Raw genomic sequence first — 20,785 nt, 5'->3', positions numbered from 1 at the left:
GTCCCAATTTTAAGGGTATTCCTAAAGTGATATAAAACTCTGAATATTATTCAAAAAAATAAAACTCTAAATATTGTCAATTAAGAGTTCAAACCTTGTGTACATTGATTCATGGTACAAAGGGGAGCCTTGACACAACGATAAAGTTGTTGTCACGTGACTGAAAGACCACGGATTCAAAGGGGAGCCTTGACGCAACGATAAAGTTGTTGTCACGTGACTGAAAGACCACGAGTCAAGTCCTAGAACAACCCCTTGTGTAAAAATAAAATAAGGTAAGAATGCGTACAATACACAAAAATGGTGAGACTTCTTCCCGAAATTTGTATATGCAGGAGCTTTAGTGCACCAAATTGTCTTTTTATGAATTCATGGCACACTACCTTGATTTAGATTTAAGAGGTAACATTTGAAGTCAGGGCAATCATCATCATAGAATAATGTTTTGCTGTGGCTTTGTCCAGCATTTTGTGCAAATAAGACCTTTTATTGGCGTGTATAATGAAAAAAGGTTCATGTGGGACCACCTGAATTACAAACATATTTTAAGACTGTCTAGTTGTCTTGATTTCACATCTGCTATTGCTATTGCCTAAAACCGTAATTGAAGGAAGAAAGTTGTTTGTCTATATATATCTATTGCCTAAAACCGTATTTGAAGGAAGAAAGTTGTTTGTCTATATATGAATATGAAAATTGAACAATAATCACTAAATTCATATATTATTTGATTATGATGATGTCTTCTGTATGTCTCTATGTTTGAACATTTGAATGATTATTATGCAATCTGCTCTTAACAGAATTAAACACTCATTCTAATTTGCACAATTTGCCTTTATTATGAAACTTCTTATCTAAAATCATATATTAAAACATGTGTAACCAAGTTCTTATGTAGTAACAATTATACACAGAAAGAATGAATAAAAAGGAGACTCATGACTTCAGAACCAAGTCCTATTACTAAAAAAGTGATTTGAAGGTATAAAAATGAGGGTTATCTTTTATTTCTGCTGTTGTCAAAAGACTCAAAAGGGATTGGATCAGGACCTTATATGCTTTTGTGCATATGATTTTGTCTCTGCATAAGATGAAAAAGGGCATAGTCTAAGGCATTATGCTAGCTCATCATTCAACTTAATGATTTCAGCACATGATTCTAGTAAACTTTTTAGATAGAATCTTAGAGAACTAACTTTATTACTTATTTCTAGGATATTGATATTCCTTAATTCTTTTCAATAAATTTTTATTAAAGTAAGACAATGTGAATGGATCAAAGTATGTCAAACATGATAATTAATTTGATTTTCATTATTATGTGAAATATGCCCCCACTTTGGAGAAGTCCTATATTGTATGAAACCACTTGAAATATTATATTTTGTTAATGAAGACCATAAAATGGCTAGATACAAAGGTCAATTATTCTAACCATATAAAAAAATGCAGGGTATCATTTGATTTGGAATTTCCTAGATAAACTCAAATCTAACAAAATTGTGTGTCTTCAGAGAGAAGAAAGTGAAGTTATAAAGTGAAGAATAGATTGCTCAAGCCTCAGGTGTGAGTAAATACATATTGGTTGATTAGGTGATACGTTACACCTATATTTGACTATAATAACTTGCTTTAAAATGCATAATTCCTGTTATTTACTTCACCTTTATTCCCTCATGAACATATTCTCATAATCACAAGTTGACTTGCTACATAGTTAAGGTTATCTCATATATGTAAAGACTAAGGTTGTCTTGGTATTTCTCTTTGAGAATAGTTTTGATGCAGTGTCAATCGTTCACAAACCATCGTTTGTATGACTTTTAAGTTAAATATGATGGAAGTTAAATTTTTTAATTGATTTAACGATTATGACTAACCGAAAGTGTAAAAGATATTTACATTGCCAGTGCATATAATATTAGAGGATTATAGTTTCCATTGTAAAGTAAGGTTTAATTATTGGAATACGCAAGTTCTACTATAGTCTAAAATATAAGGCCAAATACCTCCTCGGGTCCTTTAAGTTTCACGTTTGTAACAGATAGGTCCTTTAAGTTTCAAATGTTACAGATAGGTCCTTTAAGTTTCTAAGGTTTCAGATAGGTCATTAACGGAGGTTGATAGAAAGGACCTATCTGAAACAAACTCGAAACTTAAAGGACCTATCTGAAACCTTAGAAACTTAAAGGACCTATCTGTAACCTTTGAAACTTAAAGGACCTATCTGTTACAAACGTGAAACTTAAAGGACCCAGGGAGGTATTTGGCCAAAATATAAACATATAAACCAACTTAAGTTAGAGTTTACTAAAAGTATAAATATGTTTTATATAAATGGCTAATCATATTTTATCATTTATTTTTCCATATAAACTTATTTTAAAATGCACCATGATAATGTGGCAAATTTGATAGTAAAATATAATTAGACATTTCTTTATAGAATTTGTAAAGCCAAATAGGCAATAACATCATAATGTGATCTGAGTGATGCCTTGAAGCTGAAAGCAAAAAGTCTTCCAACACATACAATTCTGTGTGTCAGATACAACTAACTTGACAGGCAAATTGGCTCCACAACATAACTAGACACATATTAAATGAAGTTCTTTAGCTAATTTGGTTGTCACTTTATAGAGGCCTTAAATGTCTTGCTATCTGAATATTGAACAAGTTTTTGGTTTTAACTATCGGTTTTTGCACCCTGATAACTCGGAGTTAAGCCAGCAGATAAATAATGTCTGATAAAAGATTATTCCAATCATAATTCAAATTCAGATTCTTTCAAATGATTTAGCATTCGGAGCAAGTAAAAATAATTAAAGGAGCAATATATATATATATATATATATATATATATATATATATATATATATATATTCCCTCAAAAAAAAAAAATATATATATATATATATATAATTTTTTAATTCTCAACCAACATCACCAATAGATTACCAGCATCTCCTTAGTCAACAAATCATTGTATTCAACAAAGATTTAAAGCTACGAACAGAAAAAGAAAAAGAAGGTAAACAAAAAAAAAGAAAGAGTTAAAGTATAGTCATCAGCATCCCATTTTCTCTACCCTTTATCTTGCTTTCCATCTAAGCCCTTTATCCCTTTTTCCATGCTCTCTTTTACATTGTTAGAGACTTAAATCCTCTTGTATGCTACCAATAAGTCATAAGTTTTTAGGTGATAATAACATAACTTCTATGTTTTCATAACTTCTCTACTTGCTTCTACGTTTGTGTTTAGGTCCTAATCCTTAGTTTATTTTTATTCTATGAATTTTCACTCGCAATAGAACTAGGAAATATAAATCATGTCTATAAGATTCCTCTTGTGTTAGTATATGATATATACTTCACCACAAGGTTCAAGCGCAAGTGGTTGATGCGTAGTGTCTGTGAGTGTTGTAAATTTCAGAGTATCGAGTTTGATTCCTATGATAAAAATAAAGTTATAACATATACTTCTCCTAAGTCTTGAGGGTGGTTATTGTACTATGGCTTCTCTTGGAAATCCAAAAGCTTGGGTTCCATATATGAACAGCAAAGATTGTTCTCAAGGTTTTTGTAGTGTCTATTGTCCACAATGGTGCTATGTAATCTACCCTCCACCTTCTCCTTCTCCCTTTGAATTCCCTGATGAAGATTCAAGTCCAAATTTCTCTCCTCTTGTCATTGCAATCATTGGAATCTTAGCAAGTGCTTTTCTTCTTGTAACTTACTACACCATAATATCAAAGTATTGCGGTCGCAGAGAATCATCGATAAGTGAATCGCGTGAAGCAAACGATGAATTTGAAGACGATCATCATCATCATAACCCTTCAATCCATGAACCATGGCATGTTTCAACAAATGGATTAGATGAAACTTTGATTAAATCCATAACAGTTTACAAATACAAAAAGAATGATGGATTAGTTGATGTAACAGATTGTTCTGTTTGTCTAAACGAGTTTCAAGACGATGAAAGTATTAGACTTTTACCTAAATGTAGTCATGCTTTTCATCTACCTTGTATCGATACATGGCTCAAATCTCATTCTAATTGTCCTCTTTGTCGCGCTGCCATATTCGCCTTCAATGCTTCAAGTTCAAGTGCTGCAACACTTCATGTGCCAGGTCCTGTTATAGAAAATCCTTCAACAAATGAAGTTCCTTTAGAACCTCAACATTTGAACGAAATTGTAGATGTTGAAAGAGACAATGAATTGCATGTTGTGGAAGAAGTTCCAATTCCGAAGACAGAATTCCGTGCTTTAAGCGATTTAGGAAATTTAAGAGGAAGGCATAGTGTGATTGAAATTAGAGATCATAATGAAGATTATCGTGAATCAATTCGAAGATCGTTTTCTATGGATCATTCATTTCAAAGTGGTGTTTTAGTTGTTGATGATGTTAATGTTATGCATTTGAATCAAGAACAAGATTGTTCTCAAGGTGAAGGTTCATCAAAGAGGTTAAGAGGTGAAAGTGAAAGTGAAAGTAGCAAATGCAGTTATAGAAGAAAGGTTTTGCATTGTGTTTTAAGTCCAATTGCAATGAAGAGATCATTTTCAAGTGGAAGATTTTTCCTTAGCAGAAGTGGCAGAGGAAGGCTTGGAGTTTTGCCACTCTAAGAAATTCTTCATTTACCTTTCTCTCTCTCTGTTTTTTTTTTTTTTAATCCTCTTTGTGAAAGCATGATATGATGTAGTAGAAAAGATTGAACAAATTTTTGTGTGAAGATCTATATTTAACATGATTGAATCTCTAAATTATACATATTGATATTAATATCAAAGCCAATCCAACAAAGTGTGTAATGTGTAATGAAATGATATTTTATTCTCTCCCACGCCCTCTCTCTAGCTTCTCTCCATTCTCTTTCTCTTCTCTCTTGTTTTCTGAAGTTTTTGCTAAGTGTAGACAGTGGCGGAGCCCTTCAAGGGCTGAGGTGGGCCACGGCCCACCCCAAAAATTAAAAAATCAACGATTATAGGTCTACTTTGCGAGATTTTATACAATTTTGTGTCGGTTTTAGGTTTCGGTTGATCCAAATTCCCGTAAAGTGGTGTAGTGGCTCACCCAAAAAATTTAAATAATTCAATTATAGGTCTATTTTGTGAGATTTTATACAATTTTATGTCGATTTTAGGTTTTGGTTGATCCAAAAATAAAACTCCTTTACGCGGTAAATTTGCACATGAAATAATTGGTCCCTTGAATGGATAAAAAATAATTTGGCCCACCCCCAGAATATTTTCTAACTCCGCCACTGAGTGTAGATGTGAATGAGGGAAAGTAAGAATGTTTGGTGCTTAATGGAGTGTGAGAGCGGGTTTCAACGGAACCAGGAATTGTTTAGGAAGACCGTGCTAAAAGTATAATTTATTAAATAAAAAATAAATTTTCAAATGTACAATATATACAAGAAACTTAAGAAATGATAAGATATATTCAAAGTTTTTTTGAAGTTAAGATATATTCAAAGTTAAAATATATACAAGATTAAAAGAAATTTCAAGGATACAGGAAAAATTGGTATCTTGAGACTTGCTAAAGAAAGATGATTAAAGCGATTTTTAAATAGTAGAGAATGAAAATATGAAGCAAAGAAAATAAGAATGTAGGAATATGAATTCATAATGAAATTGCAAATTGTTGGTAGTGGTTGAGAATGTGCAAACACAATCACATACAAACGAATCAGTATTTCTAAATAAAATTGCAATGAGGAATCCTAAATTAAGATTCTAGTGAAGGATTATGGCTCTTTTGTAAATTACGGACAAAACCCCATTTTCTTTTCTCTTTAAAGGATTTGAAATAAGGATTAGTGCAATTAAATCTAAAAAATTATGTGTTTAGTGTCTAATATATTAAGTAAAAAAAGTATATTATACAACATCATACATATAAAGTTGGGTTAAATATGTTTTTGGTCCCTATAAATATACCATATAAAGTTGGGTTAAATATGTTTTTGGTCCCTATAAATATACCAATTTTTCATTTTAGTCCCTCTAAATTTTTCCTTCAACTTTTAGTCCCTATAAAATTTTCAATCACTACTTTTGGTCCCTATTTTAAAGTAAAATTATATGTAGAATTCATATTTTTGAATAAAATTTTGCAGAAAAAATTCATGATATTATTAGAATCTCTCCCAAAAAAATTTAGAATTTTTTTAACAAAACATGAATTTAATATGAATTTTTATATTTTTTATGGTTAAAAATTCATATTAAATTTATGTTTTGCTAAAAAATTCTAATTTTTTTTGGGAAATATTTTTACAATATTCTACACATTTCTGCACAATTTCATTGAAAAATACAAAAATTAACTTTAAAATAGGGACCAAAAGTAGTGATTGAAAATTTTATAGGGACTAAAAGTTGAAGGAAAATTTTAGAGAGACTAAAACGAAAAGTTGGTATATTTATAAGGACAAAAACATATTTAACCCTATAAAGTTCACACAATATATATATATATACACACACACATACATACTAGTATAAAAAAAAAAAAAAAAAGTTTGGGGGAATGGAGGCTTGAACATGACTTCTGTTGATTCCCCTTCTATCTCTGTCCCTGGATTTGGCCTTAGTTGGGTTTCTAATATTTTACTAAATGTACCTCGTTATATGCTAAGCCATGCCACTTCTAATGTAACTAAAATTCCATTTTAGGAAATAACTTCGAACCGAATAATTTAAATTGCTAAGTCTACTAACATCCAATATCCCTCAAAAAAAAAAAAAAATACTAACATCCAATAATCTAAATCAGGGCCGTTTTTTAGGAAGTGCAAAGAGGTCAACCGAGTTGGGTCTCCCAACGTGATGAGCCTCAAGAAAAAAATTATTGCTCAAAATCTCCACCCCCAATCAAAAAAGAAAAATAACCATGTTTCATGTTTCAATTTCTATGTAAAAATCATGTTGCATGTTTCTATTTCAAAGTTAAAAAAACACTTCTTTAGTAAAAATAATTGTTAATTTTGATTTAGGTGGCTAATAATCATTATACGAGTGTTATTTTCAATTTAAATAGAAGATTAATCTTTTCAAAAAATTGTGTGTTTTTTTTATTAGGGGCCTATTTTTACTATGAGAGCCGAGCCTCCAGTTTCATAGGGACAATCCTGATCTAAATTGAAATTATTTTAAGAGAGGAAATTCGGGGTGTTACATTACTCTCCCTCCTTAAATAGTTTCAAGTGTGAAAACTACGAGGCATTAGGAGGAATGTACTCCCTCCGTTCCTTTTTAAGTGTCTCTTTTGGAGAAATTTTTTGTTCATATTTAACTGTCACTTTCAAAGTTCAATGCATCATTAAATGTTGTTTTACCAATATTATCCTTTGTTATTTATTGCGGAGAGAGAAATATATGAAATGAGATGTTAAATTAATAAGGTCATTATAGTAAAAGTATGACTTATTGCATCAAAAGTAGAAACAATTATTGATTGTCTTGGTTTGTGTAAAATGACAAAAAGTGACAATTAAAAAGGAACGGAGGTAGTAGTTTTCTAAGAAAAAGGTCATGAAATTCTTCCAATTTATCGGGATACATTTGAGCTCCTTTCACTCGGAACAACGCATGAAGGTTTAAGGTGCATTAAATATATAGGATTCACAATTGTCTCATCGTGTTGCTTCAAGTAGTTAAAGACTTTTTTACATCAATGTAAATAGATTGAAGGTTCAAGGTGCACTTTCAATATGGTAGTAAAGTGGTAGAGGGAAGGAGAAGTACATTGAGAAATTGTGACGATGTTGCATAAGTTAGAGCCATATGCTTAATGTTCTTGCTATTTTGTCATAGTGTTTTACCAGGGAATACATAATTAAATACCAAACATTTTTTTTATCGATAGACCAAATTGCAATACTCAAGTGGAGGAATCGGGGTTCAAACCCTAATCATGGCGTTTGGCCTTAACAATTTCGGCATCAAGTGTGGTGGAAGTATTTATGATTGCTGATCTTCTTCATTATAGTTGATTGATTAAGCTTGTTCAACAACTTAGCCAATTTCTATCTTCTCCCACTAGACTTTACTATCATTCTGCATATAGAGTACTCATATTTGAAGAATAGTTCTGGTAAAGACCTATTTTTTTTCTTTCCAAAATCTTCATCTCTACAACTATTGGGATCCACATATTTAGATTGCGTTGATTGTGTTGACACCAAAAGATCTAGCATTGGTTTATGCTTTTTTTTTCTTGGCTCCTCATATTATGGCGTACTAAAAACGAACAACTATTTCAAGATCATCTAGTGAAACTGAGTATAGAGCCCTCTCGTCAGCTGGTTTTGAATTGCAGTGGTTATCTACTTGCTAGATGATCTCAAAATGCAATGTATTAGAGTTCCAATGTTGTATTGTGACAATCAAAGTGTCTTACATATAATTGTTAATCCTATGTTCCATGAAAGGACCAAATGTCTTGGGATAAACTACCATTTTGTTCATGACTAAAGTTCCAGAAGGCACCATCAAATTGCAACCAACTTAAAGTAGTGAACAAGCAACCAATTTATTCACCAAGTCACTTCATCCTAAGTCTTTCATTATCATCCAAGAGACATGGTAGATATATATACCAAGCTCTAGCTTAGGGGGACTGTTAAAACATAATGAAGAAGATGCAGTTACTTGAGATCCAAGGAACTTACTATCAAACTAACTGAATTTGCCACCCAATCAATTGACATAAATAGGTTGTTAGGATTCAAGAGGCTTAGATAATATGCAGTAGTATATAGTTAGTTACAATACACTCTAGTTACATGTACCTCACTCTTGCATTAACCCACTTGAGTTGACCGGTCGATGTTAGTTTAAGACCTTGGAATGTGTTTCTCTAAGATCTCATATTTATTATTTTCATCGTGTCAATTTTGATGGACTAATTTAGCTTATTAAAAAAAGTGATATATTTACAAGAACTAAAATTAAAAAATAAAATCAAAAATTGTCACGGGAATTAAAAACAAAATTCTTTCCTTTTTCCTGAAACCATTTGCATATTTGAGGCTATATCAAACAATATTGTCCATGGTTGAAGTTAATTCGCATCAAATGCTAGTCTAGGTACAGAGCCGTGTCAAGGAAATTTGAGGCCTAATACAAAATTTATAAGAGACTTAATATTATGTAAAATATTAGGGCGAGATTACATTCCATAACATTTTCTATATTAATTTTAACTTTGTATGTGGGTGGTTGGAATGACACTTGATTATGATTTTTCCTTTTTAATTTTGATAGAGAGAATAAATAAGTTAACATGATAATACATTTCTACAAACACTAAAAAAATGTTTTGAAATTTTTTCATACCTGCTCTAAAATTTATTTTATCATCAAAAATAAAAACATGATACCCCAAAAGTAAACAAGCCCTTGATTTCTTTACTAATCTTTTAGCTTCTACGAAAACGTTTATCATAGTCTTATAATCAAACAATTCTAACATTTCATTCTCTATCCCCTAAAAAAACATTTCATTCTCAATTGATCATATGGCTTGTCTATTCAATCTATTTTGTAACTATGTTGATATGTGATTAAGTAATTTTAATTTTAAAAACTCATTTCATTGATAACAAACTACCGTGACTATTATCAATAATTTCATATTAACAATAAATGAATTGGAAAAAGATACTATTGTTTTTATATAATTATACTTTGATCAAATAGTCAAGTGGTTAGTGGTTACAATAACACTTTTTAAATATAAAGAAATGAGCAATTTCAAGTTCAAACATGCACACCAACATATCAAATGTATGTGCACCTATCAACTGAGATGTATTTGAAGACTCAAATAACTTAATTTAATATTCAATCGAAGTGCTAGTTTCTTTACATAACACTTTTCTCATATTAAGTAACACTTGTTTTTTACTCGTGTAAGACTTAATGTTGAACTAATCATATTTATATCAATACATTTTTTAGAAAAAAATACTTATATCATTTCATTATTAATCAAATCGGTAATACATGTTGGGATTTCATCAAATATACGAAAGTTAGGTGAAAATATAACTGTCTTAATTAATTTATAGACAACCTCACTTGTTTGTCTCTTAATAAACTTAACATGAGAGTTCGTTAAATAAGAACTACAAAATTGAGCCTATGGTTATGGCCTTGTTGGCCTTACATTGTCCACCATGGCCCTGGATAGGTAGCCTATCTATCAAGTATCAACATCTAGAGCAAGTTGCTTGCACAATTCAATCTGAACAAACAATTACTTCCGCTATTTTTCTCAATTAATTAATGGGGTCTGTTCTCAAAGTCATTTCTTTATCATATTCAAAAGACAAAAACAGTTGTAAGTCTTAAGGCAAGTTATTGTTCAATGTATGGATACGTAACCTTTATGGGTTCTAATGTGTCTATCCGTAGAGCTGTCAATTGAGCCCCAAATTTCAAAGCCCACTTGAAAAAGCCCACTAAATTAAAGCCCCTAATTGAACAAAATTATTTGGGGTCAAGCCCACTATAAAATCAACTTATTTGTGGGCCTAAAAAAAGCCCACATTAATTTTTTTTGGGTAAAAAAATTCCGGTAAATTTTTTTCTGGGGTAAAAAAAAAATTTATGGTAATTTTTTTTGGGGTAAAAAATTCCGGTAAATTTTTTCTCTGGGGTAAATATTTTTTTTTTACGGTACAAAACGTTTTTTTTGGGTAAAAAAATTCCGGTAAATTTTTTTTCTGGGGTAAAAAAAAAAATTTACGGTAAAAAAAATTTTCGGTAAAAAATATTTTTTTTTGGGGTAACTTTTTTTTAAATAAAAATGTTTATAGAAATTTTGGGGCTTGGAGGCTTTTTGATTTTTTTATTTGTGGGCTTGCATTAATGTGGGTCTTTTTGTTTTGTGAATTTTCAAGCCCCCTTACTATGTGGGCTGGGGCCAAAACTTCAAGGCCCCATGATATTGACGGCTCTATCTATCTGTATTAAATATATGCAGTTATGCGGAAATGTAACCATAGACTTGGCTTTCATGCTGCTTCATTTCTTTATTTCAAAGTAAACTAGTCAACTCTTAACGCTCTCATTGCTCTTCTCTCTCCCCACCTACTTCAATTTATAGTCCAGCTAAACTACTTTTGTTAGTCAAATGTCAATTTGTATATATAGGTGGGGATCCTCGTAAGAACTATTTAGTTTGGTGGGGACGGGGTGAAAGTCCCTATGAAGGAGGCTTGAGAATGGGGATGATATCTTACTCCGTCCTCAAACACTTTATTAAAAGGAAAATGTTACATGAACGTCCTTTATTTACACATCTTATTATACACCTCATGTATTTGAGTTATTTTGGTAAATTCATCTCACAATAACACTTTCTCTTTCATCTAGATTGTCACATGTTAGAATTTTGTGTGGGTGTAAGGAGTGTATTGCCACATGAGGGTGTATATGTATCACCACTCTTATTAAAATAACTTTTTTATACGTGCATATGTTATATGTTAATTTGTATTTTTACATTAGATATTGATGTTAATTTGTATTTTTACATAAGATATTGATTAATTTCGTTAAGATGTGATATTATTGTTATAATACTCAAACTAATGTGGGGGAGGGGATACTAATGTGGGGATCCACGGAGATGGGAGAAAATACTCTCTAAGACGTAAAATAGAGATATGGATCTAAAGCATTGTAGATTGTGGGGAGAGGAGCGGAGAAGTACTTCCCATCCCCGCCTCTTTTGACAACCCTAATTTCGAATCAAGATTTTCTTCATTAGAATTTTTTTTATGAATAATGCTAGTATTTTGACCATTAATCTTCACATTATCAATAGTTAAATCTCCAGTCCACAATATTTCCTCAAGTTTGTTTCCTTCAATGGAGAGATTTTATTTCCGTCAATTCAAGAGTGAAGGTATAACGGGTCAAGCTAACAAATATCATAAATGCATTGTTTAAATCATTCATAAAAAAGAAATTATTTTCTTTAGTGAAGTACTTGTCAAAGTAATACTTACATCATTTTATATGCAAAAGTTAACTATTTTGTTTCCTTAAACAATGAATGCCCTAACGTGTATAATAGACGGTTTTTTTTTTCTTTCTCAAATCGGCATAATGTTTTCAATAAGGTTGTAGTTTGACCAGAACCTCGTCACCAATTTGTAAAATCACCTCATATCAATTTTTATCTGCTTGATGTTTCATCTCCTGTTGTTCCCTTGCCAAATTTTGTTTCAATTTTGCTAATAATCCATCTTTATTAGCAAGTTGATCCCTTATCACCTCTAGATCATTAGTTGTACATGGTTACCTTATGAGAGTTGTAGGGTCTCTTCCATATAGTGCCTTGAATGGTGTCATTCCAAGACTCATGGTAATATTATACCAGAATTTTGCCAATGGGAAGGCCATAAAGACCTAGGATTATCAAGAAACATTTCCCTTCATCCATATAGCTATTAACTATTTAATGTTTACAGTACAAGGCCATTTATCGGACAGCTTGAACCTTCCATATAATAGCTACCCCTGCTCTAGACACCTTATGTCCCAAGTAATCTACTTATGTGGAACCAAAAGTACACTTGGATAATCTAGCAAATAACTAATGAACATGTAGTGTGTGTAGTACTTCTAAGTGTTGTAAATGAATTTTCCAAGAAGGGCTATAAACCAACATGTCATAAAAAAAACTACGACATATTGCCTTACTGCAAACCAGAAATGTTGTTCATTAAACATTGAAAAGTTGCAGGTGCATAGTATTTCCTTATTTGAGTTGTCAACTATTTCCTACGTGACATTGTGTTCTTAGTGATTAAGAAATAAGAAGGTAGCATAATAAATATTTGACTGACTCAAATGTAAAAAGTGACAAAAAAAATATCAAAGTGGTCTAAGGTTTATAACTTAAAATACGAAAAATGGGAAAAAACTTTTAAAAGAAGTCTCATATTTGTAACAAAAAATATCAAAAATTGACGAAAAAAATATTTAAGTGATCAAATTGAAATGTAGAAATAACTTAAAGAATGAAATATGTAATTTAGCCTTCTTTTTTTGTTTGACAAAATGATTACATTTTTTAAAAATTTATTTACTTGAAAAAGTAAGGGTATGTTTGATGCACGAGATAGAGAGACGGAATATGAGTTAGAGAGACTGAATATGATCAAACTATTATATCCTCGTTCAATTCATTGTTTGGTGATAAATTGATATATTTAAGCAAATACTTTTATAATAGACCGGGGATCATACAATATAATGCGGTTTGGGAAGAATTTTGCGTCAATTACTATTAAAAAAAATCAAAATACTTAGATCGTACTTTTTTAAGGCTGGATTTTTGTTTAAACTATTTTATTTACTATTCTATCTTTTTTATAATATTATCTAAATTATCAATTAAAAAATAGTAAATTCCATAAAATAGGAACTTTGCCAAAAATATTTGATGATGCAATTAAGTACAGTAGAGAAACGTATAAAAACGGATAGACAAACATGACAGTGAAAGAAATATGATTAATTTTTATCACAAATACAATTTAGATGCAGGTGATGTTTGTGTGTGTTTTGGGGGATTTACTTCACCCACTTTATTTTGTCAAAAGTAAAAGTAACAACGGCTAAAATTGAAAACTAGACAATTATTTCGAATTTCTCGATTATAAATAAATAATTAAATTATAATTAATTAAAAGAACATTAAATTTGTTGTATATAACATGTGGGCATACATACACAATTTTTGTAACATTGTACATATGAATGATTTCCCTCATAAGAACAACTAAAGGTTATTGCTCTAATAACTGTCCAAAAAGATCACCACTTAACCATTGAAGTTAAGCCTCAAAGTCCACCATTAATTTGTTCAACTTCTTGTTGCTTATTTTCTGTTCAATGTAACTCTTTCCATAGTCATCACTGCACAACATTAAAAAAAAAAACTTTAGTTGAATTATTTGTCCATATAGTCAAAATCAAATAAAACAACCTTAAAACTAAATGAATGAGTCAAATGTTTGACCATAAAACAACCTTATTTGAACACCTTTATAAGTTAAAATGTTTGACCATATAATTCAGTCATACCTTTGTGGTAAGGAAGAAGATGTGGTAGGTGTTAACTTATGTGCAAGCTGAACGGCGTCGTCTTGAGTATTAACAATGTGATTAAAGCATAAATAACGACCGTACGATGAGACATCCTCGTAGACACAGATGTGAGTATCCACCAAAAATCCTAAATCAACGGTCACAAAGACACCATCCTCGTACATTTCAGCAGCTCCTCTCAAGTAAGGGTGTTTGATAGAGAGATCATGTGTCATCAATAGTCCAGCATTGATTGATACCATATTCACTCCTCTGTCCATTGCTAAGGCAAACGCTGTTTTCTCTGCTAGTGTCTTTGACATCCCATGCCATAACTGTTTGTTTGTACATTTCAATCAATTATTAACTTTTTCTATATTCAATAGGTAATCAATCTATTTTTCATGCTTGTCAGTTGTGTAGTCACAATCGATGACCGCATGCAGTCATACAATTTTATGACCGCATACAGTCAACCACACCACATTAGAATCATCTGATCTGATCGGACAATCAAAATCACAATTTTATGACTGCATGCAATCAGCCACATCAGAATCATCTTATCAAAGGACAAAATTTTATGACTGCATGCAGTCAACCACATAAGAATCTTATCAAAAGACACAATTTTATGGTTGCATGCAGTCACCACATCAGAATCATCTTATCTGATCGGACAATCAAAATCACAATTTTATGACCGCATGCAATCAGCCACATCAGAATCATCTGATCAAAAGATCAGACAATCCAAATTTCAAACTTTAACCTATTAAATTTAAACAAAAATGTGATTGAGCATTGATGTTTCGATAATTTGATCTTGATCGAACGATCTAGATGTATACCCACAATCTAAATAATTTTTTCATGAGTCATGTAGATTTATTTTATTTATTGTGTGCATCATCAATTTAATGATTGAATAGAAGTCTTGGACAGTAGGACAAGTCCAAACACAATGTTTAAAGTATAGTACTATTATATACCTTGAATTTGCGACAGAAATTGACATCACTCCAATGTATTTCATCCAAATCAGGTTCTATGGTCTTACGATCTTCCCTCCAAACCACAGCAGTTGCGGAGGATGTGAACACAACTTTATCTATTGTTTCTGTTTGAGCACAAGCTTCAAGCACGTTGTGTGCTGCTCTAACTTCCACGTCAGCCATATATTCCTGTTCATTACCGACACATGTTATCATCAATTAGAAAACAATAATGCAGTGTTTTAGTCAACTATGGTAAAAACAAATACTTCTACATGGGATGAACTTACAAAAGATTCTGATATGAGAATGCTAATTTACATATAAAAAATTCTCTGTATAAAATATTTGCCTATGTTTTTGTAGCAACTCTTTAAATTAATCACAATAATGCTATGATTGACATAAAATTAATTGTATACTATCATTCTATCAAGTTGCCATAACAAAATTTGGATCATTGCATGTGTTCCACATTGCGTGCAAATATCAAAATTTCCATCATGATTGATTAGTAACAATTTAATAGATAATTGCTAATATTTTTATAGATAATGTTGATATAATCATACACTTATACTTATCATACAATTAAATAAGCACGTTATTAGAAGATTAACCAGCTTAAATGACTAAGACATATTTGGTCAAGGACTATGACATAACTTTAACAAATAAATCATCATCATCAATTATAGTACAAACCAAATTACAATAATTTGCTTAGTTGTCATGGCCTTGGCGTACGAAAAGGGTATTGATCAATCCCAGAAGTAGAAGAAACTAGAGTTAAGAGGGAACAAGCAAGTGAGTAACTCAGGCAAATGGTGCCTACCACGTGCACCAATAAATGGTGTTTGCTTGCTTGCTTGTTTTCATAAAGCACTAATACAAATTTAAAGGAACTCTACTTTTTCATATCACACAACAGCTAGAGCTAGCTAGCAACAGCAAAAAAAAACTCATGCATTAACTCTTCAACTATTCTTACATCATCAATATCATTTTTTATTGCAAGACTTGTCCAAGAAGATAGTACTTCCAAAATCCAAATTTCTATGAAATTTGATCTATATGCTTAAAACTTTTTTTAATGTAAATATAAAAAATTGTAACATAAACATTGGTTTAATTCTAGATAGACTCTTAAGGCATGTATAATGCATGATTAATATTAATATAATATAAAATAAATTTATCTAACTCAAATTTGTATATGAGAAATATAGAGCAAAAACAAGCTAAAAGATTAAAAAGTTAAAAAGGGTGTTTTTGTTTTTGCTTACATCATAATTGGGCTGGTCAAAGGGAGGTTCAAATGAGTAAAACAATCCAGAGCAACCTCTAAGAGCATCAATTATGCTATGATAATCAAAAGGGTCTGATCGAAAAATCTTTAATTTATCAGAATCAGCTGAAATCCCATTGAATGGATCTTCTCCTGCATAACCAAAGCAGAACAATATCAACAGTCTGATCAATTGTCCCAATGAACTTAGCTCGATTGATAATAATATTGGGATATGCAGTGACCAGAGTTCGAATCTCGAATTCTCCACTTATTCATTTAAGATGAATTTGACAACAATAAAAAAACATTTAATAACATAATATGTACCATATTGTTGAATGGATGCATGAACGGTATATCCTCTTTGAAGAAGTCTTTGAACAAGGCTAAAGCCTAATTGACCTGAAGCATCCATGACACAAACAGTATGACTAGTTATGTCAAAAGAAGGTGCCATATTCGTTTGTGTGTTTGTTCCTAGTTGAAAGATTATGAGAAATGATGAAAATAAAACTGTTGGTTTTTGTTTTTGTTGTGTCTTTTGTTGTTGTGTGTTGTTGTTGTAAGAAAGAAAAGAAAGGTTAGAGTTAGATTATATAAAGAAGGTTAGGGGCGGCTAGTGAACGCATTGAAAGAGTGTGCAGGGTAGATAGGTAGGAAGGAGGTAGTTGTAGTTTGATAGATGGACACGCGCACACCCCCAAACCAAAGGGCAAAGAGACAGATAGAAAGAAAAAAGAGAAAGGGTGGTGTCTTTGTTCTATGATTGACAATATTTTAATCCACGTATACAGATAGAATATTGAAAAATACTTGATAAGGTCTTTGTGTTTTTGAGGGAGGGGGTGTTGATAAGGATATAAAATTAATATACTTGCCATGTTTCAAACCTTTTGATGGCTACCTTCCTTCGGGTTCCACTTTGGTGCCATTAATGGCACCAATGGCACCATCCAATTCCATCTCCACCACACACACACACATCACTCACACATCCCCACGCGGACCCACACACATCAACGGCCAGGATCTCCCCAATGGCACCAATGACACACAAGCTATGTCACTGAAGTATTTTCCCCTTCCTTCTAATTCTTACTCTTTTTATTATTTAAATATATAAAGGTTTTCAATATTAAGTAATAAAATATTGTACTTGGTCAAAATATATAGTAAATGGTTTATAATTTCTTTTGCTAATTTCCCTTTGACCACTTGGTGTATTCAAAAAGATGAATTATTTCTTTTACATGACTTAATTATTTTTATTTTTTTTTTGACGAATTACATGACTTAATTATGAATATTGTCATATTAATTATTAATATAATCAATATATATATATATATATATATATATATATATATCAATATATACATATATCAATATATAAATATATAATTATGTTTTATACCATGGTTAACCAACTAACCGGTTTATTAGGATGTGGATGAGCAAAAACTCCATTTGAAGTGGGGAATGAAGACGAAGAAAAGAGACATTTTTGATGGTAGGGACGGGGAGAAAGATAGTACTCCCGCCCTAGCAATGATAGTCTTATTTGAGTCACTTACAGTAACAAACACTAAATATGACAACAAAAACTAATTTAAAATTTCATATTTCATTCATCCCTTGTTAAAAAAAGTTGAAATTTTGTAAGAGAGATTTATAGTACTAAACATGACTGCCAAATAATTTAAAATTTTAAAGGATAAACACGCGTTAACTTAAAAATATGGACCAAAAATATTTGCGGGACAATAATATGTTGAAAAAATTTAGAAGGACAAAATCGCGAAATTTGAAAATTTTATATGGATCAAAATCTTATTTGATCATATTTATTAATACCACTTTTATCGATATAAAATTAATAATATACTTTTTTTATCAAGTTGTTTGCTAGCTAGAAATTCCTTTTTTTTCAAGGAGAATAAGTGGGGCGTTTGGGGTTCGAATAGCGACACATGCATATATAATCCAATATCCCTAACAATTGAGTTAAACTCACCGAGACATTTATAATATTTTACTTTACCAAAAAAATTCCCTAAAAAATAAATTTGATGATGTAGAAAATATTGACATTAATAATTAGTTGACACTGTAAAAATATTTTTTATTAAAGACACAACAATAAAATCCTTGTTTTGTTTTAATGAAAACCTATAATTAGTTGACACTGTAAAAATATTTTTTATTAAAGACACAACAATAAAATCCTTGTTTTGTTTTAAAGAAAACCTTCAATTTAAGTAGAGACCAAAATATTACTCTTAATTAGTGATCCTAATTTTGCCTTTTTCACTTTGGGTGTATGTGAAGCAACCTCTAGGATTTGAAATAAAAGGCAAAGAAGAAAATGTGTATAAGTTTCATAAGGTTCTTTATGACTCGAAACTAGCTCCAAGAGCATGGAACAAAAGAAATTAGCAAAAGAAATGCAGTGTTTAGCATGGTGTATATCTTAAAGAAAGTGCATATGACAACTTATTGCTCATATACTTATATGTGGATGGCTTTGTGGTAACTGGTAGCAAAAAAGCTGATATAGAAGAATTTAAATTGAGAATGAAGTCCAAATTTGAGATGACAGAACTTCTGAGACTAACGTACTTTTTAATAATGGAATTTCTGGAAACTTAAAGGTCTAGTTATGCATCAAGTGAAGTATGTTACTCAACATTGATAGCAAGCAAGTCTGCGATATATCAATTTAGCTAAGAGTCCTATCTACCATGGCAAGAGTCAACACACAGAAACAAACTTCCATTTTCTTAGGGATTAAATCAACAAGAACAAGCTAATAGTTGAGTATTGTCCTACATAAGACCAGTTGGCATACTTGTTCACAAAAGTTGTGAAGAGGGACCAATTTTTTAAGCTAAGAAGATATATAGGAGTGGTAAATAAGACTGAGTTAGTTAGCTAATTAGTTGGTTAGTTAGTTTGTTAAAGATTAACTTGATCATATAGTTTACTTCTTAGTCAAGTAAGCTATAATTAGTTAGCATAACCCACATAAAAGGTTAATGCATTGTGTATCTCACAACTTGTCCATTCAATGTAATTTACATAGTTTCATTCGTAGTACTCCCTCATACTTTCTCTAAATTTATTGATATTCATCTCGCATATTAGTTTTAGCTTGGCTTTACATCCAACAAAAACCACGTTAACACATAAGCTGAATTATGTTGCTTTTGAAGATCACGGTGGAGCATGCATTTGAACGCGAGAAAGGAGTGTTAAACGTACATCCAAACACATGTTAATTTTTTTTTACAACTTTTTATTACTTATCGCAGTTTGTTTATTTTTCTTTCACGCAAAAAGTTTAGATTAATAATTGAATCCTCTCACGCAATCCGTTTGGTTTAACTGCCTAAAAAAAGATTAATTGAATCCTTTGAGCTCTATTAAAAAGTAGTAATATTTTAATAAGGAAAGCAAGAAGGATTTCGCTTTATATTTAGTAACTTTCTTTTTCTTTTTAGGAAATATTTATTTAATTAGTGAATTATTTTTTTTAGGAAATACGTATTTAATTAACGTTCTAGTCAGATTTTTCATTTTCCTGGAGGGATGGGAATAGGTCAGGCCGGCCTACAGGGGTCTACGACCTAGCCTAAGACAGGCCAGACCAGGCCAGACTTTTTTCTAAAATAGAGAAGGCCTAGGCTTTTTTTTAAAGCCTATTTAGCTTAAAAGGTCAGGTCACAAGCCTCTCAAAAAGCCTCTTAAGCCTATTAGGCCGGCCTATTTAAGTAATATGAATAATATTATTTATCATTATATTATATTTTGTACTTTGAATTAAAATATAAATTTGTAAACTTTTTCAATAATTTAAGCTTCATTAGTATACATTAATTTTTTTGCATATATAAATGTATTATTATAAACTAGAATAGAAATATGATACAATATATAGTCAAATTTTCTAAAATCTCGTGTTGATCATCAAAAAAGAGTTTAATCTAATTGAACTATTAGTTCGCTAGTCCATTTAAACTTATACTCCCACCGGTCACATATATAAGCAAAAAAGTATTTTTTAGGTTCATTGAATACATAATGTATTTGGTCTATATATAGTCCAAATACATTAAGTATTGAATGAATTTAAAAAGTACTTTTTTGCTTATATATGTGACCGGATGGAGTATCACACTGCTTATTTAAAGATGTTCATAACATATAGGCTTTTAAACAGGCTAGCTAGTAGGTCGTATCAGGCTTTCAGAAGGCCAGACTCAGGCCTTAAAAGTAGGCCTATGACAGGCCGCAGGCCAGACTTAGGTTTTTAAAAAATATGGCAGGCCAGACTTAGGTCTTGCAAAGCCTAGCTCGGCCTAGCCTATTCTC

The 20,785-nt window shown here is 31.1% G+C and overlaps 2 protein-coding genes across 2 annotated transcripts; one reads left to right on the top strand and one right to left on the bottom strand.

Moving 5' to 3' along the window:
• Positions 1 to 3,041: 3,041 nt before the first annotated feature.
• Positions 3,042 to 4,771, top strand: LOC146920757 (RING-H2 finger protein ATL52-like). The gene has a single exon (XM_085714201.1). It carries the CDS (start codon positions 3,515 to 3,517, stop codon positions 4,634 to 4,636), a length of 1,122 nt encoding a protein of 373 aa, XP_085570327.1. The 5' UTR covers positions 3,042 to 3,514; the 3' UTR covers positions 4,637 to 4,771.
• Positions 4,772 to 13,680: 8,909 nt separating this feature from the next.
• On the bottom strand, positions 13,681 to 16,978 carry LOC146920756 (cinnamoyl-CoA reductase-like SNL6). The gene is made up of 5 exons (XM_085714206.1): positions 16,742 to 16,978; positions 16,410 to 16,564; positions 15,121 to 15,312; positions 14,126 to 14,463; positions 13,681 to 13,957 (listed from the first exon to the last, which is right to left on the bottom strand). The coding sequence occupies exons 1-5, from the start codon at positions 16,869 to 16,871 to the stop codon at positions 13,876 to 13,878; spliced, it is 897 nt and encodes a 298-aa protein (XP_085570332.1). The 5' UTR covers positions 16,872 to 16,978; the 3' UTR covers positions 13,681 to 13,875.
• Positions 16,979 to 20,785: the final 3,807 nt, after the last annotated feature.

This window comes from Medicago sativa, chromosome 5, assembly GCF_051527215.1.
Source record: "Medicago sativa cultivar Bolivia chromosome 5, Bolivia_mono, whole genome shotgun sequence".
Classification (NCBI taxonomy): Eukaryota; Viridiplantae; Streptophyta; class Magnoliopsida; order Fabales; family Fabaceae; genus Medicago; species Medicago sativa.
This window is presented reverse-complemented; position numbering and strand designations above follow the sequence as displayed.